The sequence below is a fragment of the Microcaecilia unicolor genome, chromosome 11 (assembly GCF_901765095.1).
Source record: "Microcaecilia unicolor chromosome 11, aMicUni1.1, whole genome shotgun sequence".
NCBI lineage: Eukaryota > Metazoa > Chordata > Amphibia > Gymnophiona > Siphonopidae > Microcaecilia > Microcaecilia unicolor.
Genome location: NC_044041.1, coordinates 206,664,897 through 206,689,809, shown reverse-complemented (window position 1 = coordinate 206,689,809; position 24,913 = coordinate 206,664,897). Strand labels below are relative to the sequence as shown.

At 43.9% G+C, this 24,913-nt stretch overlaps 2 protein-coding genes across 7 annotated transcripts in view; both read right to left on the bottom strand.

The window, feature by feature from the left end:
- The window catches only part of TMEM39B (transmembrane protein 39B), a 29,746-nt gene extending 20,493 nt beyond the window's left edge, over positions 1–9,253 (bottom strand). For 2 of the 4 annotated variants that reach the window (XM_030219638.1, XM_030219635.1), the window contains exon 1: positions 9,104–9,231. The gene's annotated coding sequence lies outside the window, so the exon portion shown is untranslated. Of the gene's footprint in view, positions 1–9,075 lie in introns of all 4 variants that reach the window. The other 2 variants (XM_030219636.1, XM_030219637.1) reach the window with 2 other exon arrangements.
- A 382-nt stretch (positions 9,254–9,635) lies between these two features.
- KHDRBS1 (KH RNA binding domain containing, signal transduction associated 1) overlaps positions 9,636–24,913 on the bottom strand; it is a 54,017-nt gene continuing 38,739 nt past the window's right edge. For 2 of the 3 annotated variants that reach the window (XM_030219652.1, XM_030219651.1), the window contains 3 exons: positions 23,873–23,940; positions 23,240–23,295; positions 17,191–17,993 (listed from right to left, as the gene is read on the bottom strand). In XM_030219652.1, coding sequence (XP_030075512.1) covers positions 17,896–17,993; positions 23,240–23,295; positions 23,873–23,940 — 222 coding nt within the window. In that variant the 3' untranslated portion in view covers positions 17,191–17,895. Of the gene's footprint in view, positions 9,820–15,201; positions 15,265–17,190; positions 17,994–23,239; positions 23,296–23,872; positions 23,941–24,913 lie in introns of those variants that run through there. The other variant, XM_030219653.1, reaches the window with a different exon arrangement.

The window sequence follows — 24,913 nt, the reverse complement described above, 5'->3', positions numbered from 1 at the left end:
TGGTGTTAGATTCAGTAGTTTTAGAAAGTTAAGTGAAGGGTTAGGTTGGGAAAACCTATACCTTTATTTTCTGAGAATAGATAACAAATAAAAATATGAATCCTGTGACATTTCACCCTTACTTGACATACCACAGGTTAAAAAAAAAAAAACAAGAAAGGAAAACACTGAGCTAGGGCTTTATTATTATTTGGATTTTGCTCACACCTTTTTCAGTAGTAGCTCAAGGTGAGTTACGTTGCCCAAGATTGCAACGAGCAGCGGGATTTGAACCAGCCACCTCTGGATGTCAACCCTGGTGCTCTAACCACTAGGCCACTCCTCCACTCCACTTCAACACTAACCCCCAAATCTTATAAAAGTTGCTAAAAATTGCACACACCCAATTTGCACCAACAATTGAGATCTTAAACAATTATTAGTACTAATTGGAATTAAAATTTACCTGCGTAAACTTAGGCGCGGGATCTGTGCATAAATTTTGCACATAGGTCCACAAAGGGGGGTTTGGCCATGGGTATATCGGGAGCACTCCCTCAACCTGTGCTCATTGTTAGAGAATAAAGGGGATGCGCTCCTATGTGCTTTGAAAATGAGCACCAGAGTAGCATCTTTAGGGGTTACTATGTAACTTGGTAAGTCTAAGGGCCCAGTTTACTAAGCAGCGTTAATAGGAGTGTTAACATTTTGTACGTGCATTAACCATGGACGTGCCTACATGGTTAGCGTGCATGCTAAGTGTAGGCGTGCTAAAAACGCTAACGCACCTTAGTAAACACAGCCCTAAGTGCTTTGAAAATTTGAGTTTTTAATGAACACAATAGAGCTGCCAGTGCTTTTGGTTTAGTTTGATCAGTTCAGATGTGATGTTGCTACTGTACGATTATGATGTTGCATGTAAGTTAAAGATGCTACAGAAAATGAAGAGATTGTTAAGCTGCTATTTTATGATGGAACTGTTGAGATAAACAAGCACCTGAATAACCAGTGTATGCAACAGACAGCCAAATATCCCAGGCAACTATCCCAATGGAGGCGGGGACAGTGCTGGGCAAACTTATATGGTCTGTGCCAGAGCCAGTGGTGGGAGGCGGGGATAGTGCTGGGCAGACTTATACGGTCTGTGCTAGAGCCAGTGGTGGGAGGCGGGGATAGTGCTGGGCAGACTTATACGGTCTGTGCCAGAGCCGGTGGTGGGAGGCGGGACTGGTGGTTTGGAGGCGGGGATAGTGCTGGGCAGACTTATACGGTCTGTGCCAGAGCCAGTGGTGGGAGGCGGGAATAGTACTGGGCAGACTTATACGGTCTGTGCCAGAGCCGGTGGTTGGGAGGCGGGGATAGTGCTGGGCAGACTTATACGGTCTGTGCCCTGAAGAGGACAGGTACAAATCAAAGTAGGGTATACACAAAAAGTAGCACATATGAGTTATCTTGTTGGGCAGACTGGATGGACCAAGCAGGTCTTTTTCTGCCGTCATCTACTATGTTACTATGTAACTAGTAAATTTACAAAACACAACAATTTCTCTTAAACAGTGGTTAATATCCTGAAATTGGAAAGAGACTTTTTATATATATATAATTGTTAAAAAATAGTTTCAAACATTAATTGCTGTGACAATTTTCTCAATAGAAAACATAGGCATATTAAAGCGCAATCTGTCAGGTTTTTAGGTTTATGTTTGTGTGCTTGAAGCTAAGAAACAAGTACTCAGATACCTAGGGAGTCTTTTACTAAAGATTAGCTCGAGTTATCTGCAGCAGGGTCCATAGGAATAAAATGGGCCCTGCTGCAGATAATTTGAGCTAATCTTTAGTAAAAGACCCCCCCCTCCATAAACAGCAGCAAGATTCATGGAGCTAGATATGCCTGCCTAACATTTAAAAACCTTCCTTGGTACTGTAGCAACATGAACCTCAGAGGCTTTGGCATAGTAAATCTGTACAGCTTGAAATAACACCTTTAGGCAGGCATTTTATGTGGAAATATGGCCCATAACCAGCTCTCCAGCTGCTTAGTTACCCAGTCCTCATTTTGAATTTACTTCCCAACGCAGTGTGGGAGTTGGAGGTCTTGATTCTTCCCACTGAAAGCTGTTTTATTTATTTTCAGCACTTGATATACTGCAAGTGATCCCTGAGGAGATTAAGCGGTTTACAATTTCTATTTCAGGTACTTTGTACTGTCCCTAATGGGCTCACAATCTAAGTTCTGTATTGTACCTGGGGCAATGGAGGGTAAGTGACTTGCCCAGGGTTCCACAGAGCTGAAGAGGGAAGTGAACCTGGTTTCCCCAGATCTCAACCCACTGCCATCAGGCAGCAGCAGGAGCTGAACCCGGTTCTCCAGGTCCGCAACCCTCTGCACTAAACTCAATAGGCCACTCCTCCACTCAGGAGAAGAGCTTCGGGTTCCAAATCGGGTTGTCAGAAGTCCAAGACAGACCTAAAGTCTCCTTCCCTAGAATTGGGTAACTCTGGCATTGCTGAGACTCTTGAGCTAATTTTGGAGCGCTGTGGAGATAACAACTTACATGTCATCGTTCAAAAATTAGTATGTATTTTATTTATTCATTCATTCACTAGTGTTATATTCCGCCTCTCCAATGAAATAGAAAAAAAACAGATTACAAGTAAAATCATTTACACTTATTTCCAGGAACTGGACCAAATCTTCTCGAACATATCTCAATCTTCATCTTCCTAGCTGCAAAGGCCTCAAATACAAAACCTACTACGCATCCAACTTCTCTGTCATAGGCAGCCAACTCTGGAATGCCATACCTCAACATCCAAAAAACCACTGAAAACCTACCCTTCCGAAAACTGCTGAAGACTTACCTCTTCAAACAAGCCTATCCAAATGACCCGTCCTAACTCCCAAACCTAATTCCACTCCACTAGTATCACCCATACTCCAATCTTTTCCCCACATCTATATAAATAAATCTCACCTGAAACATTCTGAAGCTTTGAAGCTCACTCTGTGGCAGGGACACTCACTCTCACTCATACACCCGCCCTCAGCCACGCCCCTTCCGCACATAATTCGCAACCCCAACATTCTAAATGAAGCTGCCACTTCCGTTTTTGAGGTGGCAGAGAACAAAAGTTTTCCCCATGAGTGTCTGCCCCGCCCTCGCGTCCTAACGTTATGACGTCGAGGGCAGGGCTATGACACCAATCCCCACGTTCCACCACCCTCCGACGCTCCACCCCCCCCACACGCACCGACCCAGGCGCTACACCCCCCCTGCAACAACAAACAGCGACCGACGCACACACCCTTCACGTCAGCTGTCTACACAACGAACCGGCCCACCGCAGCAACAGCAGCACCGATGCCTGCCTCACACATCGCCGCTGCACCCCCCCCCCTCCGTCGTCAGCTCTATTAAAAAGGAAGTCGCCCACCGCACTGACAGCAGCACCAGTTGGCCCGCCCACCTTCCCTCCGTCGCTCCTGCAACTACCGGTAACCCCCAACCCGAGGTCGCCCCCCCCCCCACCCGAGATGGCGCTCCCACCCGAAGTCGCCGGACCCCACCCCCCTCCGTCGCTCCGAAACTAACCTGAACTTAAGCCTCCTTTCACTTTCCTTCCAGTTCGCAGGAGCAGCAGGGCAGGGCAGGCCTCTCCTTCCTTCCGAGCCCCACCCTCGCCTGACGTTATGTTACGTCAGGCGAGGGCGGGACACGGAAGGAAGGAGTGGCCTGCCCTCCTACTGCTGCTGCTTGCTGCGAACTGGAAGGAAAGTGAAAGGAGGCTTAAGTGCAGGTTAGTTTTGGAGCGACAGAGGGGGTTGGGGTCCGGCGACTTCGGGTGGGGGCGCCATCTCGGGTGGGGGACGACGACCTCAGGTGGGAGGTTAGTTTCAGAACGACGGAGGGGGGCCCGGCGATCTCAGGGGGGGGGGACCCTACTTACCGGGAAAAACAAAACTTTGCTAGGCCTTACTTTCGGGGGAGGCCTTATATTTTCTAAGGGCACCAAAAACCTCGGTAGGTCTTATTTTATGGGGATGCCCTATTTTCGGGGAAACACGGTAGGACCGTTTTAAAAGACTGAAGGAACCAAAAGTGTTCAGGGGTGGGGGGGCAAGTTCTGAATGAATGAAAGAAATGAAAATTTAGGAGAGGAACACAATCTGAATGCCTGGCATTTGTACACAGGGTAGATAGGACACTTTAAAAAAAAAAAAAAAGGACGTGAAAGTATTACATCTTAGGGGAGGGGTGAGGAGGAAAGCGGTGGGGTATCCGGATACTGGGTGTTAGGGCCACGGGGGTACATAGACTTTTGAAAGCCTTAAGGAACCCAAAGTGTGAGAAGGAGGAGGAAAAGGAGGGGAGGGGAGGGAACAGGGTGAAGAGCATTAGGAACAGGGGAGGGGGCCCTGTCACACACTCTCATTTTCACACACACACTGTCACACAGACAGTCTCACTCTGGCTCTCTCTCTCAAACATACACACTCCCAGGAAAACCTTGCTAGCGCCCGTTTCATTCGTTCCAGAAACGGGCCTTTTTCACTAGTGTAATATAAAGCTCTTCTTGGACCACTTTTCATCCAATGCAAAAATTCTAAAAAAGGTCACAGATCAGCTATAAACTCTGATCACACTATTTCAAGAAAATGGATCAGAGCCAATAAATAACTTAGTTACAGCTGATATAGATTGGTAAAATTACGCAATATGATAGGAAGACTAGTGCTTAATCAGCAGCTAAGAGATCCTATTGAAACAGCTCTCAAACATAGCCACCACAGAGGAAAAAGCCCACTAATGTTAATGCAACCTTTAGGAAAACATATTAATGTATCGACAAGAAAGTGCTGGTGGCTGTATTCTGGGAACACTCGTTCCAGCGAAAGTCATGCAGGACATAATAGAAAGACACCAAAGGTTCATTGATTTAATATACTGCATGTCCGCATGGGTTTTTGACAATTTAATCACCTCACTTGTAATTCCAATTTCCAGATCATTTATAAATATGCTAAATAGAATTGGTCCCAGTGCAGATCCCATAAGGCACTCCACTATTCACCCTCCTCCATTGAGAGAAATGGCCATATATCCCTACCCTGTTTTCTGTGCAATAACCAATTCCTAATCCACAAGAGATAGGAGGCGAGAGCTTGACAAGCACAGCTCAGGAGAGGGTAACGAAACAATGTGACAAGGCGGTGGCCATGGCCAGAAGGATGCTCTACTGCATACAGAAGGGTATAACCAGCAGAACAAAGGAGGTGTTGATGAACAAGTCGTTGGGGAGCCTCCTCTATCGTGTTCAGTTTTGGATGCCGAATTTTGCTAAGGACATCAAAAGATGAAGTAGCTCAGATAAAGCGGCAAAAATAGTATGGGGTTTGCACCACAAGATGTAGGATGAGAGACTTGATGACCTGATGATGTATACCCAGGAGAAAAGGAGAGAGAGGGGCGGTATGATACAGACCTGCAAATATTTGAAAAGTATTAATATACAAACATCTTTTTCCAGAGACGGGATGGCGGTAGAATTAGAGGACATTAATTTAGGTTGCAGGAGGGCTGACTCAGGAATAAGGACTTTTTTCATGGAGAGGGTGGTAGATACTTGGAATGCCCTCCTACAAGAAGATGGAAATGAAAACGGTAACTGAATTCAAATGTGGGATAAACGCATAGGAATCCTGTATAGAAAGTGAATGGAACCAAACTTACTGGAGTTGGCCATCTAAGCACCACTAACTGGGAAGCAAAGACACTGCCAGGCAGACTTCTATGGTCTGTGCCCATAGCATAGCTGGATAGGTTTAGACGGGCTGGAGTGGGGCTTCAATGACAACTTCAGTAGTTGCAGAACAAGGCCAGAGCTGGGTAAACTTCTACGTTCTGTGCCCTGAAAATGGCAAGGACAAATCAAGATCAAAGTATGAATATGTAGTATTGCACAATACCTTATACTAGAGTTTATCTTGTTTGGCCAGACTGGATGGATCATGTAGGTCTTTATCTACTGTCATCTACTATTATATGTAATCGATTAATTTGAGCATCAATTTGGATAACCACATCAGAGTACTACAGGGCTCGGCTCTTGCTTCTTTGCTCTAACATTTTTCTTAGCCTTCTAGAAACCTTTATTCAGCATCAAGACATCTCTGCTTTCTATTGTGCTAATACCCTACTGTCAGCTGAATTCAATCCCTCCTATCCATATCTTACCCAACTTTGATCCTGTTTAGATACAACAACCCTTTGGTTGCATGATAATCACCTCATTCTGAACCCAGCCAAAACCGTCGCTAGCTAGATCACTGGAAGAATTGCTCCCATTACTTCATCTACCAATCATTCTGGTCAACTCTTAAATCTCTCAGAATTATCACAGACCAGCTTCTCTCATTCAAATCCCAAATATTACATGTTGAGAAATGGTGTTTTTGGGCTTTCGATCCATTTCAGTTCATCTTTGCTTCGGTCTTCACCGAGGAGGATTTGGGGGGGACACCGGTGCCGGAAAGAATATTTGAAGCGGGGGAATCGGAGAAACTAAACAAATTCTCTGTAACCTTGGAGGATGTAATGGGTCAGTTCAGCAAGCTGAAGAGTAGTAAATCACCGGGACCTGATGGTATTCATCCCAGAGTATTAATAGAACTAAAAAATGAACTTGCGGAGCTACTGTTAGAAATATGCAATCTGTCCCTAAAATCGAGTGTAATACCGGAAGACTGGAGGGTAGCCAATGTTACTCCGATTTTTAAGAAGGGTTCCAGAGGAGATCCGGGAAATTATAGACCGGTGAGTCTGACGTCGGTGCCGGGCAAGATGGTGGAGGCTATTATTAAGAATAAAATTGCAGAGCATATACAAAAACATGGACTGATGAGACAAAGTCAGCACGGATTTAGTGAAGGGAAGTCTTGCCTCACCAATCTAATGCATTTTTTTGAGGGGGTAAGCAAACATGTGGACAATGGGGAGCCGGTTGATATTGTATATCTGGATTTTCAGAAGGCGTTTGACAAAGTGCCGCACGAAAGACTCCTGAAGAAATTGCAGAGTCATGGAATCGGAGGTAGGGTATTATTATGGATTAAGAACTGGTTGAAAGATAGGAAGCAGAGAGTAGGATTGCGTGGCCAGTATTCTCAGTGGAGGAGGGTAGTTAGTGGGGTCCCGCAGGGGTCTGTGCTGGGTCCGTTGCTTTTTAATGTATTTATAAATGACCTAGAGATGGGAATAACTAGTGAGGTAATTAAATTCGCCGATGACACAAAATTATTCAGGGTCGTCAAGTCGCAGGAGGAATGTGAACGATTACAGGAGGACCTTGCGAGACTGGGAGAATGGGCGTGCAAGTGGCAGATGAAGTTCAATGTTGACAAGTGCAAAGTGATGCATGTGGGTAAGAGGAACCCGAATTATAGCTACGTCTTGCAAGGTTCCGCGTTAGGAGTTACGGATCAAGAAAGGGATCTGGGTGTCGTCGTCGATGATGCGCTGAAACCTTCTGCTCAGTGTGCTGCTGCGGCTAGGAAAGCGAATAGAATGTTGGGTGTTATTAAGAAGGGTATGGAGTCCAGGTGTGCGGATGTTATAATGCCGTTGTATCGCTCCATGGTGCGACCGCACCTGGAGTATTGTGTTCAGTACTGGTCTCCGTATCTCAAAAAAGATATAGTAGAATTGGAAAAGGTACAGCGAAGGGCGACGAAAATGATAGTGGGGATGGGACGACTTTCCTATGAAGAGAGGCTGAGAAGGCTAGGGCTTTTCAGCTTGGAGAAGAGACGGCTGAGGGGAGATATGATAGAAGTGTATAAAATAATGAGTGGAATGGATCGGGTGGATGTGAAGCGACTGTTCACGCTATCCAAAAATACTAGGACTAGAGGGCATGAGTTGAAGCTACAGTGTGGTAAATTTAAAACGAATCGGAGAAAATTTTTCTTCACCCAACGTGTAATTAGACTCTGGAATTCATTGCCGGAGAACGTGGTACGGGCGGTTAGCTTGACGGAGTTTAAAAAGGGGTTAGATAGATTCCTAAAGGACAAGTCCATAGACCGCTATTAAATGGACTGGAAAAATTCCTCATTTTTAGGTACAACTTGTCTGGAATGTTTTTACGTTTGGGGAGCGTGCCAGGTGCCCTTGACCTGGATTGGCCACTGTCGGTGACAGGATGCTGGGCTAGATGGACCTTTGGTCTTTCCCAGTATGGCACTACTTATGTACTTATGTACTGTTCTTTTCTTGATATGTCTGCTTAGTTTTCACTTATATATGAGGCTACCAACTGGATCCAGATTTGTAGGACAAGTTTGATCCAGCCCTGGGACTTGTAATTCTGACTTCCCCATTGCATTCCCTAAGAAAAGCAAAACTACAAATCCCAGCATGCAACAGGGTCAAACCAAGACTGGATCAATCCCATCCTGCAAAACTGGATCCAGTTGGCAGCCTTAACTTATATACTCACATGATGCTTTATGGCTCAATTACTATAACACCGCCCATAAGGGAATCACCAATACCATAATCGGACATCTTCCATCCGGATTTTGTCTAACACCATTGGTTATTGGCTTCCTGTCAAATTCAGTTCAAAAGGTCCTGACCCTTGTGCACAAAGTCTATTTATTCACTACACCTAACTTGTCACAGTAGTCCTCACATCTTTTCCCAGTGGGCAGAGGGCGGACTCAGCACTTTCTTCTTTTTGACACCAACACTGGAACAGACTCCTGCTGGCTCTTCAGCCTAAATAATTATACAAAGTTAAGACTGCTTTTTTTGAACAAGTGTTTTGTGAATTGTAGACAGGGAGGGTGGAAAGGGGTCATGGAGGCTTTGGGACCCTTCACCTACTCCTCTCTTTGTTTTCAAACGTGTTGGGCCCCAAAATCCTGTATCTGCTTCACATTTCCTCTAGAACATGGGAAGCCAGGACAGCTGCTGTTTGCACCCCACCCCACCCCCAATTATGATATGGAAATTGCTTTTGCAGCAGAAGCGGTGGAGGTCTGTCTGCCTTTCTCTGCTAAGAAAACTCTTTTGCACCCCCAACTCCAGCTACCTCTATGCGCGCTTTACAATAAGCTGACCTTACTGAAGCGCAGACGTCCGAAAGCGCCGCCCTGACCTCACCAAACGCACCGATACCTGTACTCAGGGCCTAGGCCCGCCGCAGGAACGGGGAGAACAGCAGCGCCACCGGAAGAGATGTAGGGTTTCCGCGCATGCGCACAAACACAGCAAGTCGCCACCCCCGAAACAAGCACGACTTCCGGTTTGCTAACCCGCCCCTCGCGTGACGTCACAGGCTGCACGATGCTCTGTGTTAAAAGCCAGAGTCGCGCGGCCCTCGGGTTCTTCTGCACTGCAGTTCATTCTAGCGCGTATCCATCGCTCCCTCCCTGCAACCCACCGAACAGCGCTCCGCGTTGCCTGTTCTATGGCGCAGGTTTCCCTCCCTGTAGTCTCACTGCAGCCGTTAGAAAATGGCCTAGTTCTGGTGCTGCTTGAAACCCAGTTTGTTTGACGGCAGCCAGGTAGCATATGGGACAATTTTCTTTGAACCCAGACAAGGGCAGCTAATCAGTACTAACAGCAGGTTAATATGACAAAGACAAGAAGTACAGTAACAAAAACTTTATTTATCATGACAGTTTACATAGCATGACATACGATACAGACTCATATATCCAGCTCCAGGTTAATAAACTTCAGAAATAGGCCAAATTATTCATATATAACTAGAGCAGGTTAGAACTTATAATCCTCTGACAGCTGACTGAACAGCAATTTAATTTTTCACTTCCTGCAAAGAAAAACAAGACATGTCATGACTTACAGATCTTCTACTCCTCCACTGGTCTTGAAAACACATTTTGCTCAAGCAGCAAAGACCAGCCTGTCGTGGCTGGACACTGCTTTGTTAGAAAATATGTATCACTTTAACCTGGTGGTTCTCAACCAGTCTATCACCATGTTGTGTGATAGGTGGCACTAGTATAGATAGGACAGGAGTGGCTGCAAGCTGGGGAGACCAGTGATCCTAAACAGTCTGCTTCCTCCTTATATCCAATAATAACTACTGCTACCAGCACAATTGGAAACGTTGCAAGTCTGCTCTGGCTGTTGCTATTTGAAACATTTGAGTAGCATTTTTAGACAAAGACCTGTAATGGAGGTTACTCTAGTAATTATAGTAAACGTTCAAAGAGTTAGGAATGGGATTTGAGGGCTAAAATCTACAGCAGGACAGAGCACACTTTACAGTTTCTGTTTTAAGAAGTGTAACAGACTATAGGGTTCTAAAGTTATGCGCCAGGAAGGGAATGAACAAGGCTAGAGTGAGATACAGGAGTTCCAAGAGGAAGAGAAAGACAGAGGAGTAGCCTAATGGTTAGTGCAGCGGGCTTTGAGCCTAGGGACCTGGGTTCAATTCCCACTGCAGCTCATTGGGACCTTGGCCATGTCACTCCCTCTATTGCCCCAGGTACAAAAACAGATTGTGAGCCCTCTAGGGACAGAGAAAGTACCTGCACATAAGTGTACACCACATCATATGTCTAGTAGCACTATATAAATGTGTAGCAGTAGTGGAAGGATACAAATGCTGTACACTAGAGGAAGCTTGAGAAGTAGCAAACAAGCGATGCTGATGCTGTGGAGGGATCAAGAACACATGGGTGATACTGAACAATGGAAGGGTTACTAACAGTCACCACTCTGCTTTCTCTTGTCAATAACCAAATCACACGTTAAATTTTTTTCATTATTTAGGTGTTATAAATTTGAGCTTCAGGTTTCAGCTACTATGACGAAGGCATGCTGGTTACTTCACCTTCACTCTATTTCTTTGATCATTTTCCTTCACACCTTTATGTATGCACACATGCATTATCTCACATTTGGATTACTCTGACTCACAAAGCCCTTCGTCACAGCATCCTAACTGATCTTGCTTTTCTCGTGTTTCCCTATACCCCTTCTCATACACTCAGCAGTTGGTACTTGTCTCCTAAACCTAGACTCGCTCTTCTGTTGATTTAGTTTCTTGTCCTCACACAATGGAATTCTCTTCCTGCCTGTAGGCGATCCAAATTGTCTTTTGAATATTTTATGTTTCAAAGTTTTTATTGATGATGCCACAGATCAATACAGTTCTTTGATGAAATACATAACAGTTTTAACTTTGTCAATCATATGTACATTAATCCGCGGTCATTATCATCAAATTGATTTACAGTTTTCTTCCCAATTCCCCCCTCCCCCCCTTAATACTGTCTTTAACCTATTCCTTATATCAAAATAGAGTAATAAACATCAATAAACATTGTCCACTATCTGCACTTTCCAAGAATAATAACTTGTATTTACGTTGCGGTTAACCCTTCATCTAATATCTCCCTCCCTTCCATCCCCTTCCCCCCTCCCCCCTTTATCATGAAATATTCCAAATTGTCTTTTAAGATTAAAGCTCTTATTCCTGTCAATTTTATATTTGACTTTTTAATTTGTTAGCCACTCTGAGACAAACAGGGGTACATCAAACCTTTCAATAAACAAAATTGAATGGGGGGGGGGGGGAGAGATGATGGTGTAGGAGCAGTGCAAGTGTGGAGTTGGTGTTCAAAATGACCTTATGCCGCCTTAAACCAAAAGGATTTCAAGTTAACTCTGGTCACAAAAAGATACCAATTTCAAAGAAAAGGATAAAAAGCACAGGATGTGTGTGTGTGTGGGGGGGGGGGGGGGGGGGGGCTAGTACTATAAAACTACACTACAGGTCTTACAATGCTATACCCATACACACAGAACAGACCCCCCCCCCCCCTTCCAATCATAGCAAAGCTCTGCAGTCCACTCTTAATCCCATGAAAAGGGATGGATCCTACAGAATAGCACTGTTTTTAACATGGTACTTAGGGGATCTGTCTTAGCATCTTCTGGTCCTACTGGCAGAAGAGCAACAGAATCAAGCTAAATGGGAGTGGAATTATAAAAGCACAGAACACACAGTTCTGCCCAGATTGCAACATACTAACAAGAGGGTTCATTTCATCCCCTCTCTCCAAAGTAACTACAGGAAATATTTTAAAGAAACAGCAGCAACACATCTTGACTGTCAATGCATACCAGCAAGGTAAGTAGCTTTCGTGAAGTTTTCTAAAATGTTTTATTGTCCATGTCAAAGCTCTCACCACTGCATGACAATACAAACAATTACCAGAACAAGAAAGCTGCTGCGTGAAAAACTAAATTTTAACAACTGTACAAAGTCAGTGCCTCACAGAAGTAAAAGTGCTAGATAGGTACGAGCAGGTCCTATTCTGGAAGAACCTGCTCCTATTTCCTGTAAATAGAATTTATAGAAATATGAAAAGCCAAATAGTTTTGTACTTTTAAGATGAAAGAAAAAAAAAAATCCCCCCAAAACAAGAGACTGTGGAGAACCCAAATTCAAACCTCAGTTCAAGTTCACTAACCAATGCATTTGAGAAACACTTAGTGGCAGATTCAAGGTCCCTGACTTTAGAGCTGTAGAAGCAGGCTCTGGTGCAGGGCGGGTCAAACATGGGTCACTTCAATGGCAGGACTAGAGCATATGGGGTGGGGGAGGCAAATGCTGGTTGCTGCAAATGACAGCTCATGGCACCAGAAGCCTAAAATAGAGGAGCAGTAACAAATTGCTGCCCCCCCCCCCCAAAAAAAAGAGGGAATACCAATTAACACCAGAAAAATCCGTACAAGCATCAGAGGGAAGGGAGTAACAGTCTCTTGTTTTTATTATTTAGATTTGCTCACACCTTTTCCAGTAGTAGCTCAAGGTGAGTTACATTCAGGAACTCTGGATATTTCTCTGTCCCAGGAGTGTTCACAATCTAAGTTTGTACCTGAGGCAATGGAGGGTTAAGTGATTTCTCCAAGATCACAAGGAGCAGCAGTGGGATTTGAACCCAGCCACCTCTGGATTGCAAGATCAGTGCAGTGCTGTAACCACTAGGCCACTACATTCCATGTAGAATCTTCAATAGTAGCAACATTCCACATATTTATTTGGATTTGCTCTCACCTTTTCAGTAGTAGCTCAAGGTGAGTTAAATTCAGGTACTCTGGATATTTCTCTGTTCCAGGAGGGCTCACAATCTAAGTCTGTACCTGAGGCAATGGAGGGTTAAGTGACTCGCCCAAGATCACAAGGAGCAGCAGTGGGATTTGAACCGGCCACCTCTGGATTGCAAGACTGGTGCTCTAACCACTAGGCCACTCTTCCAGTTTGTATGACAAGACTTCATAAGCCATGCCAGATTAAGGAACACAAAGTTTCAGAATTTACATTTGCTGGTAGCATTACGTATAGTTAATTGAATTTTGGTTCTTAAGTTTTAACGATTTTTAAACAACAAATACCATACAGGATGAGCTTATTTATAGGTGAAGTAGTAAGAGGGACACAAACCTTCCACAATGAGTCAGAGAAAACAAAAAGGGTGGAAAAAGTATATTCTAAGGAAACCAGACAAAAATGAAGTCCAAGTTTCTAAAAATTCTTTATTTTTCAACAATCTCAACAGATAGGGGGGCCCAGATTGTGCACACATAAGGCATAAACAATCCTGATCCTACAGTGTGAAGCCTTCCTCAGGGGTCATCAAAATTACTAAAGTACAAGCAAAATACAACCTTGCCAACGCCAGGCTTTAAATACCAAGCAGCAATTTAATTACCACAGTACGTCAAGAGAGAAAAGTGTAGTGTATCAAAACAGACAAAAATGTGTCCTGGGCAGTACTTTTGCCTGTACTGGTGACCCCCGAGGAAGGTTTCATGACGAAACATAAGCTGTTTAGGGTCAGGATTGTTTATGCCTTATATGGACCCAGATGAACATACCCTTGTTGGACTGTTGAAGAATATTTAGAAGCTTGGACTTCATTTTTGTCTGATTCTCTTGAATATCCCTCTTCCACCCCTTTTTGTTCTCTTATTTATAGGTGAACCAGATATTACAGGTACAGACTAAACATTTAAAGTACAAGCATTTGCGTATAGAAGGACAGTCTAAATTAATAAGGAAAAGTAAGAGAGAGTAAAAGGTGTGCCCTCACTGGTGACAGGACTAGGGGCGTAGCCAGACACCCAATTTTGGGTGGGTCTGGGCCAAAGATGGGTGGGCAGAAGAACTACGCCCCATCCCACAGGTGATTTGGTCTCTCCTGCATGCTATATGGTCTCTCACACATCCCCCCCCCCCTCGCATACCTTTTTAAATAGCAGATTTTCACCAGCAGGGAGCAGCAACTAATACACACTGCTCATGTTGGTCCCACAGCCTTCCCAGTGATGCAACTTTTTGTTTCCGCATAGGCAGGAATACGTCAGAGGGAAGGTTGTGGGGCCAGCGCGAGTAGTATGTATCAGTCACTGCTTGCTGCAAGCAAAGATCTGCTATTTACAAGGTATGCAGGAGGGACAGTTGTTGGGAGTTTTCAGCTGGTGTGGCTTGGGAATCTCTGCCAGCCACATCATAAGTGTGCTGCTACTGGGTGGGCCTGAGCCCAAAGTGGGTGGGCCAGGGCTCACCATGGCCCACCCTTGGCTATGCCACTGGACAGGACACTGCATCCACTATCCACCCCCCCCCCCCCCCAACTGAAGATTCGTGTCTTTAGGCAGCATCAGTAGCATCAGTGAACAGGTCCCAGAGTACCAGCTTGATGTTCTTTGAAGCAATGACAGGACATAGACAAGAACAGGACACCTCTTTAGCCTGCATCAGTGGCTCCCAAACCTGTCCTGGCTTCCCAGTCATATTTTCAAGATATCCATTACTACTACTACTTGACATTTCTAAAGCGCTACTAGGGTTACGCAGCGCTGTACAATTTAACATAGGACAGTCCCTGCTCAAAGGAGCTTACAATCTAAAGGACAAATGTATATTCATGAGAGAGATTTGCATACAGTGGAGGCAATGTTGCAAAATCTCTCATGAATATTTATTGTGGATATCTTGAAAACCTGACAGGCTGGGGAACCACAGGCTTAGATATTTGGGCTCAGAAATTGGCCATTACTAAAATCCAAGCCTAAAAAGGTGCCCAGGTCCCATGTCTGCTGGCAAACATACGACTGTCTAAACAGAAGGGAGGGCAAATAGAAAAGCGATAAAGAGCCATGAACAGCATCTTACCATTAGTGCTCCGAGACCCTTTCTATCCAGGCAATTCTAGGTGAGGCAGGGCCCAAAGCTCTTCTGAAGTGAGAAAGAGAAGATTAGTCAGTCACTTCCTCCCAACAGGCAAGAAAACAAAAACAGGAAAGAATGAGTGCTGCATGCAGTGAGAATTCAATGCTCTAGGAAAGACAACAATACTGGGGTCTTTAAAAGGCTTTTTTGTACAAGCATGTACATTTTTTTTTTACATTTTAAAATAAAGATCATTTTAAAATTGCAGCAAGTTTTAAATCTGCATTTGCCAGCTCTCTGCTGGTGCTGTAGCCTTTTCAGTAGTTTTGAGTTACATTGCAGTAAAATAAAGTTTAGCTCATTTATACTGACAAATGATTTCTACTTTTAAATTTTGTTGCAAATTTTTATGTTAAAATTACCATGGAAATTGTTTTGCTAATATTTAGGAAATTACTGACAGTTTGTGAAAGATACTGACATGAATCAAGGCAATATTAAGAGTCCGACGGGATTTCTGTTACCTTGCTTTGCGGTGCATGTTAGCAGCTCTCCTGCGATATTTTTCCTTTATAAAAGGGGCACTGAGTGACCTTTTCGTCAAACAAGGACCTTATTGCCCTGAAAAGCCGTCTACGAACCATTGTTGAAAATTCAGTTAATTTTCAGTTAGTCACAAACTATAAATACAAGCTTTTCGTTTAAGTTTTTCATTTTTAAGTAGTCCCTTCTCCCACATGTCTGGTTTTCTCATTTTTCACCCCCGAGCCATTACCCCTCTTCTCCACTAAAGAGCTCAGTGCATGCTTGCCACAGAGCTAAAGGAATAAAGAGCTTACCTAGGAAACTCACAATAAATGTTCTAGCTTCATTCAATCCTTCAGCATCTTTATTCTCTCTCAAATCTCACGAGTGTACCATCCCAGCAGGACATTATAGGGAGGGTTTGGTTCATGCTGTGGATTTTCATGGCCTACACTTTCTTTGGCATTGCATTTGGTTAAGGGTGGGATGTTAAAAATGCCAAACTGCAGATTATTTGTATGAAGAAAATACTTTGGTTTATCATAATTACTGAAGACCTGTCCACCCCCCTACATTTTGCTGCTAGTTTTTCCACTCGTGTCCCACACAGACTCTACCCAACTCAACACATAAAACATGAATTGCTTTACATCCCAGGGGTGAAAGACAGACTATACAGATTTATTAAATTTACCTCAGCCAAAATTACATTACCTTCTGGTTAGGAATATCAAAGGAAAAAAATTTATTACCTTTCCTGTATTTATGCCCACACTAAACTTTTAGCTTTCTTTTTTTTTTTTGTTAGGGAAAAAACTAAAACAAAACAAAAAGTGAAAATTTTTATATCCTGGTGAAAAAAATGACAATCCAGCACATTAATTTTGATTATAAAATGACTAAACTTTATTGACAAATGGCTGCAGACATTTTGACAGAAGTTTAGCTACCTATTTAGACAGACTTTACACATTAAGCAGTTATCTTCAAACAAACTGGGTGTACAAAACCGAGCCCTGTATATCGCTTATTTAGCTGCAGTGTCCCTTTTTAAGGCAGACTTGAGTGAGATTGGGGGGTGGGGGGGGGGGTGGGATCTGTTCAGTTCCATGCCTGCCATTACTTCTGCTATAGTGCTACTCCAATACAGGCAATGTGTGGAGGGCCAACACTGCTACACACCCTACAGTCCATTTCACTGCTTAGCCCCCTGCTGTTTCATGCTGGAACACTAACTCAATCCTGCTTCCAAGTTCTATGCAATCTTGCAGATGTGTTGTGGCATACAATTTGAAGGTGATGTGCACATCTGTTGTACTACAGAAACTCTGCCACCCCCACCGGAGACCCCTTTCCCCAAAGTCACCCACATCCATGTAACTCCACCCTCATAAGCACATCTGAACACATTATGTTACAGGCTAGATTTCAAAACTCGCATAAAAAAAGGCATTTTGCTTTTTTTTCTTTTTTTTACAAACCTAATTTTTTTTTTCAATCAACTTTTTTTTTAAAAGCTATTTAATTTGTTATTAGGCAGTCCTGCTAAAACTTAAGATTCATTGGTACATCTGCTTTTTTAAACCTCACATCTGTGTTTTCAATTTTAACAGAAAGCGACAACTGTTGATTTATCAGTTTAAAGTTTCTAAAAAATGAATTTTGAAATATAGCCTAGTTTTAGGATTCAACTTCAACTTTTAAGATTCCTTAAAAACAAAATAAACAAAGTAGGGGATTTTTTTTGTCTTTTTTTTTTTTTTTTTTGTAACTTCAAAGAGCAAGCATTTGTCAATTTTGAAACTAACATTTTAACGCAACTTTTTAATGGCAAGTACAGTTTTGCTTATATTTAAACAACAAAGAGGGAAATAAATCATCTATACATAGTTAATAAAAACAAAAAAAAAGAAAAAACAAAAAAAACTCTGCTGCCTAAATCTAACTCATGTTAAAACACTCCTAGGTACAGAAGCCAGTATGCAGGTAGAGGATGGGAGGTTTGGGGGGGGGAGGGGGCAAGAGGACCACAAATTAAAAATAAAAACAAAAAAAAAAACTTCTTAGACAATTACTTGTCTGTTGTGGGTAAAGCAACAGGAGTCCTGGACATAAAAGAAACCAGTAACAAGTGTTTGCTCCTAATTTCTATTTACTGCCTCATGTTTGCTTTTAATAGCGTCCGTAAGGGTGATCTCTGTATGAGCCTTTCCCAGGCCGGCTAGGGGGTGCCTTCAGAGAGGGTCTGCTTCCACCCCAATCATCTTGGCCTATAGAAAGAAAGAAAGATTGTAACATAGGCAAGTAAAAGGTGGTGGCCTGAGAGTTGTTTAAGAAACATCTCACTGGTGCATTACTCCACATATGCTGCAAAAGGCACCATCTTCCACGTTAAAAGCTAAATTTAAGGGGTAGGGTAGCCATGTTAGTCTGGTGTAACAAAATTGAAAAGCTGGTGGCATCAATCATTAAGACATGAGCTTTCAAAGACCAGATTAGGTGGACTCTGCTCCTCAAAAAGCTCATGCTTCAAATTGGTTACTCCCTCAATTTTGCTGCAGAAGAGGCTCAGCACAAAAAACAGGATGAGTTTTTACATTGATTCAATTAACCTCAAAACTAGGATCAAAACAGCTACCAGAACTCTGCATCAAGATTTCAGGTCATTCCAAACTAAAAAAGGGACAATTCTCTCTCAACAACCATTTACCCTTGGGGAGATGAGAGGGATCCACTCCCACATTTAATGATTATTCGACTAAATATCTAATATAATAAAACGCACCGTGAACGTTCTGATGAAGACAACGTTCTGAAGTCACTCAAACACACCCTGAAGGGTTCGTGGATTGATGGTGTGAAGCCACCCAGCCATCTCTGCCCCGCCCTCGCGTCAAATGTCATGACGTCGAGGGCGGAAAAAAAAACCAAACGGATTTACCTACGTGGTGGCGGTTCCGGCAGCGCAGCGTCAGGGAAGGAGGCGACGCTCCCGACGTCTCTAGCCTTCCCTTCGCTGTGTTCCGCCTTCTTCTGACGTCAAGGATGATGTCAGAAGAAGGCGGAACACAGCGAAGGGAAGGCTAGACGTCGGGAGCGCCGCCTCCTTCCATTACGCTGCGCTGCCGGAACCGCCACGGAGGTAAATTTAAAAAGAAAAAAAAAAGGGATGTTGGGGGAGAGAAGAGGGTGGGCAGTAAAGTTGAAAAATGGGAGCGGGAGGGCAGGGGAGAAACGACAGCATGGATGCGAAGGGGGGGGGGGGGAAGAGGGCGGGCCAGGCTGGGACATGGGAGAGAGAGAAGCATGGATGCGAGGGGGGGGGTCATGGAAGGGAGAGAGGGGAATTGCTGGAAAAGGATGAATGGAGGGGGCAGGGGAATTGCTGGAAAGGGATGAATGGAGGGGGCAGGGGACAGAGGAGCATGGATTGGGAGGGCAGGCCTCAGGAAGAGAGGGGAATTGCTGGGTAGGGATGAATGGAGGGGACAGATGGGCATGGATGGATATGGATTGCAGGGCAGGGCTCAGGGAGAGAGGGAAATTGCTGGATAGGGATGAATGGAGGGGGCAGATGGGCATGGATGGATATGGATTGCAGGGCAGGGCTCACACTCTCATATACAATGTCTTTCTGACTCTCACTCTCACACTGTATCACATTCACTCTCTATGTGCCACACAGTCACTCACACACACTGTCTCTCACATACACACACTCACTCTCTCTCACACACACACACACACACTTTCACTGTCTCTCACACACTCTCACATACACTCTCCCAAACACACACACTCCGAGGAAAACCTTGCTAGCGCCCGTTTCATTTGTGTCAGAAACGGGCCTTTTTTACTAGTAACATGATAAAAGCTTCAACTATAAAAAAAAAAGCTCTGCTTGAGAAGCAAGACAGCTTCAAGTCCTCCTGATCAAGTCCCAGCCATAGCTGTGCAAGCTAAGGAGAAGTAATGTTGTACCTGCTAATTTTCTTTCCTTTAGTCAACACCAGACCAAAAACCTGTGTGTTGCATCCACTGACCAGTAGGTGGACGTACAGGGCAAAGTTTACAATTCTGTACAAGGTTTAATGGGACAGAGTCAGCATGGGTTCAGCCAAGGGAAGTCTCGCGTCACCAATTTGCTTCATTTCTTTGAAGGTGTGAATTATCATGTGGATAATGGTGAGCTGGTTGATGTAAGCCACATTGAGCCTACAAATAGGTGGGAAAATGTGGGATATAAATGTAGTGTATCTAGATTTTTGACAAAGTTCCTCATGAAAGACTCCTAAGAAAATTAAAAAGTCATGGGAGTTTTTGTTTACTAAGGTCTTCCTGCACTTTTTCACAATCTGCATATGTTTTCCACAGCTTTGAATAGTTTTGTCATCTGCAAATTTAATCACCATGATGCTTGTTCCGTTTTTCCAGATCATTTTAAATAGCACCAGTCCCAGAACAGATCCCTGCAGCATTCCACTATTCACCCTTCATGGAGAAAAATAAGAAGTTTATAATAATGCTTCCATCGCTCCGTAATGTGACCTCACCCGAGTATTGCGTTCAATTCTGGCAAGATAGTGAAAAAGAGACAGCTGAGGGGATATGATTAAGGTCTATAAAATTCACCCCTCTCCTCAAGTCGCTTCACTGGCTTCCGATCAGATACCGCATCCAATTCAAGCTTCTCCTCCTTACTTACAAATGCACTCACTCTGCTGCTCCACCCTACCTCTCTACCCTCATCTCCCCCTACGTTCCTGCCCGTAACCTCCGCTCACATGACAAATCCCTCCTCTCAGTACCCTTCTCCACCATTGCCAATTCCAGGCTCCGCTCATTTTCCCTTGCCTCACCCTATGCCTGGAACAGTCTTCCTGAATCCCTACGCCAAGCCCCCTCCCTACCCATCTTCAAATCCTTGCTTAAACCTCACCTCTTCAATGCTGTATTTGGAACCTAACCTTTCGAACATATAGGTTGCCCTAATCTGGCTGACCTATCTGATTAACTGTACATTTGTCTTTTAGATTGTAAGCTCTTCGAGCAGGGACTGTCCTTCCATGTTAAATTGTACAGCGCTGCGTAACCCTAGTAGCGCTTTAGAAATGTTAAGTAGTAGTAGTAGTGGTGTAGAACAGGTAGAAGTGAATCGATTTTTCACTCTTTCAAAAACTACAAAGACTAGGGGACACTCAAGGATGTTACATGGAAGTAATAAAAGGAAATTTTTTTTCATTTAAGAACAAAAGCTATGGAACTCGTTGCCGGAGGATGTGGTAACAGCGGTTAGCGTATTTGGGGTTAAAAAAAAGTTTGGAGAAATTCCTAGAGGAAAAATCAATAGTCTGCTATTGAGACAGACACGGGGAAGCCATTGCTTGCCCTGTGATTAGAATCATAAAATGTTGCTACCAATTGGGTTTCTGCCAGGTACTTGTGACCTGGATTGGCCACTGTTGGAAACAGGACACTGGGCTACACCGACCATTGGTCTGACCCAGTATGGCTTTTATGTTCTAGTTCAGTATTTCACTAGCAAAGCAATGGCTTTTCCATTAAAGTTCTAAGTAGCAGATGGATGTGAGGGAACATCATCCTGGTGGAAGCAGTGGAGACAAGGACTGTATCTGAATTCAAGGAGCACTTGGAATCTCTGAAGGATAGGAAAAGACAGTAGATGGTATGGATGGGCAGACAGGATAGGCCATATGGCCATTATCTGCCATAATTTTTTATGTTTAAATCTTTTTATTCAAAACATAATAGATATTAAAATCAGGAAATGCAAACTTCCAGAAGTCAATTCAACTAATCCATTTATACCAAGCCTCTGGGAAGGTTATGGCCGCCTGGTATCCAAGAGCCCTGCAGTTGCTGACTATTGAGGCACACCTGAGCAGGATCAAAAACACTGCCGGAAGCCAAGAAGGAAACTGCGGGATGACAGTGAGGCAGGTGAACATTTTCCATGGCTATCTGGTGCACTTTCCCTAACCCTGTATTCTCAGCTGCTTCTACAAGTTAGCTTTGCTATGCAAACCAGACAAGATATGCAGCAAGAGGATTAATGCCCAGACACTCCCCTTTGCACCCTACTGAGCAGTGCTTCGCAGTGTCAACTGGCTCTGCCAAAGGGGAGAACATCCACCACAGTCGATGCCTCACCTTCGAAGGCTGCTGGAAGGCGCTCCAGTTAAGTAAGCCAAAGGCTGAGGAGGTTGAGGGCTGGAAACCAGACTCTTCCAGGGCATTGTAGCAGTAGGGAAGGGCAAAGGACCCCTTCCTTACCAGACTGGTACTTTCTTTATGGCTGAAACAAGTCTCTCTCCACACTGCTCTCAGAAATTCAGCTCGTGTAGCTAAATTGAATGGAGTAGCAGTGGCCTGAGAACCAGGATCAATTCTCACTTCACATCCTCGGGACTCTGGGCAAGACACTTAACCCTCTGTTGCTTTGCTCCAGATACAAAATAAAGTACCTGTATGTAATATGTAAACAGCGTTGATTGTAACCACAGAAAGGTGGATCAAATCCTGTGATGACAGGGGACTGACTTTTTTTTTTTTTTTGTAAAGCTGTTACAGAAGTGACTGTTTTTTCCCCATCTAAGCACTTGGGTAATCTTTAGGCTCAGCATGGGAGCAGAGAGGTAAACATCTCTGACCCGAGACCCTCAAGGCTTGTAAGCAGTTATCCTGAAACTCCCCAGGAGCTACCCAGGTAGTAAAGTGTTTAGACAGTTTTAATATTGATCCTTATTCAGTTACCTGTTATTAACCCAGTCGGTGTGAGAAGAGTGCTAGAGTGCAGCACATGCCCAGGTGCAGGCAGGCCTGAGCAGTGCTGAGGGCAGACCAAGTGGCTGCTAGGCGTTTTGTGACAAATCCCATGCCCAAAATTGGACACTGAACCACTGACCCTGAAGTGGGGAGTAAAGAGCAAACTGGTGAACAGGAGCAGGCTTCCAACAACTGCACAGAGCCATCCACCACCTGATGTAGATAGAGAAATACTGAACTGGTACAGCTGCACAGTGCCCTTATAGAGAACACAATTCTGTATTCTCCATTTTTACCTGCTGGTCAAAGGACAGTATCCCCAGGTTTTGGACTGGTCTGATGCTGATGGTAAGGAAATGCCAATTAAATCTCTAATCCCGAAAGTGCAAATGAACTCCAACTGTAGCAGGGTGCTGCACCAAATTCTACAGTTATTATCTGCGTTACCAAAACCCAGCATAGCAAAAGGCAGAACATCCTTAAGTGCAGGAGCTCTTCTTGCCCACATGTAGGAGACACTTCATGTTTAGTTTTGCTCCTGTACAGCAGAACCTGAAGGAAATTATTGTGAATAGACATTAACTATAGCTACTTTGATCCAATTTCATCCTTAACATATATGAAAGCAAGCGACAAGACAGACATTTCACAAAAGTACAGAAACAGAATAAAAAGCATCAAATTCCAAAACAAGCACAGTTGTTTGTATGCTGGGACAGTTCAGACCTACCATATGCATCATAGTCAGGAGCTTCTCCGTGTCCATAATCATAATATTCTGTATCCCTAAAGAAGAAAGTCATAAAAGCAAGTTGTCTATTTACTAAAGAACTAGCTCTGCCTCCTCTACACCAAAAACAAAACCTAAAGAGGCCTTTTACTAAGCTGTGGTAAAAAGGGGTCCTGCGTTACCAGCAGTGGCCGTTTATGCCACACATTAGCAGATGAAAACAGCCAAAAATGGAATGACTGTGCAGTAAGTTCACACTTGCCGCATGGCCATTCCGGGTGGGGAGCGCTTACAGCCACCGAGGTGGCAGTAAAGGCTCCTGCATTAACCTAGCGGTTAATAGGGACAATGCAACGCTGCTCGATTACCACCGGGTAACCCCCTGCAGAAGTATATAAACCTTTTATTGCTTTTTATAAACAATTTTCTGCACCCAGAGTTCAAACCTTCCCCAAATAGTAATCTACCATGCAAATGCAAAAAGATACCACCAAAAGCTATGCTATTAACAGGTACAGATTCCTACTAAAGAGATCATTACATGATTGAACTGCAAAGACTAGAAACACTGTGCCAATGATAGGCTGACAGTACGGAAATAAAAGCTGGGAATACAGACACAAGGTCACTTACCCTTGGCCCTGGCTGTAGTAACCTTCGTATCCTTCATAACCTGGTTCTGCGTAGGCATCATCATAGCCCTGCAATATGGAAAGATGACAGCAAGATTTCAGAAAAAGACACTACTCGTTCAAACATAACTGAAGTCATTTGAATACAGGTGACCCATCTTTCTTTAAGTCAAGAGCGTACTTGAACAGTTTCTGTAAAGTTTAATTTAAAAAAACAAAACACAATCCACCTGCATTGAAAGCAGACTCAAACCTAGGAGAGAAAACTAGAGCAGGACCATGGGAAGAAAAATGCAGACTAGGTCCTCCAAACCCAGGCTCGAGTATGATAACAGTAATAGGTAATTTATTGTTTAATGTTTCCTTTTTCACCCATAGGATGCCATCTTTAATCTCAGCTGCTTGAGCACTTTTGTGCTTGATGAACACAACACAGGTGGATCTAAATTCAAGATCATCATCTCATTAATCCTCAGAACTACACTGCATGTCACCTCAACTCACCTGTTCTAAGTCATTACAGACTGCCAGAAGCACTCAACTAGAAAGCAAAGGTGCTTAACTGTAACAATGAAGGAAATGTCTTTTGCACTAAGCTGGTGCACACTTATGTATGCAGGTGGTTGGCACGAAAAGGCACAAACAGACTATCTTCTGAAGTACTCTGGAGGTCAAGGGTAATGGTTGAAAATACAGGAGTCCCTGGAGACCATGGGATGGAGAAGGCATTTGCAGCCATCCTTTGGAGGCCTGGACGAAGACAGCAAAATAGAGTGCAGTGTGTGTTCTCTTGTGAAGCAAACAGATCACCAATGTTCAAACGAAACATCTTGAACTGTTTCGAGTCTAGGGTCCATTTGTGTGGATTGAGATTGCGATGGTTCGCTAGTTGGCCTGGAAGATAAGTGGCCAACAGTAGTGTTCAATGAAGTAATGAGGAACCAGGCGGTCAGAGCACCCCCAAAAGTTGAAAGGAGTTTGAACTCTTGCTTTTTTTCACCTAAAAACATGGCCACCTGTCTGTATGGTGGAAAAGGACTTG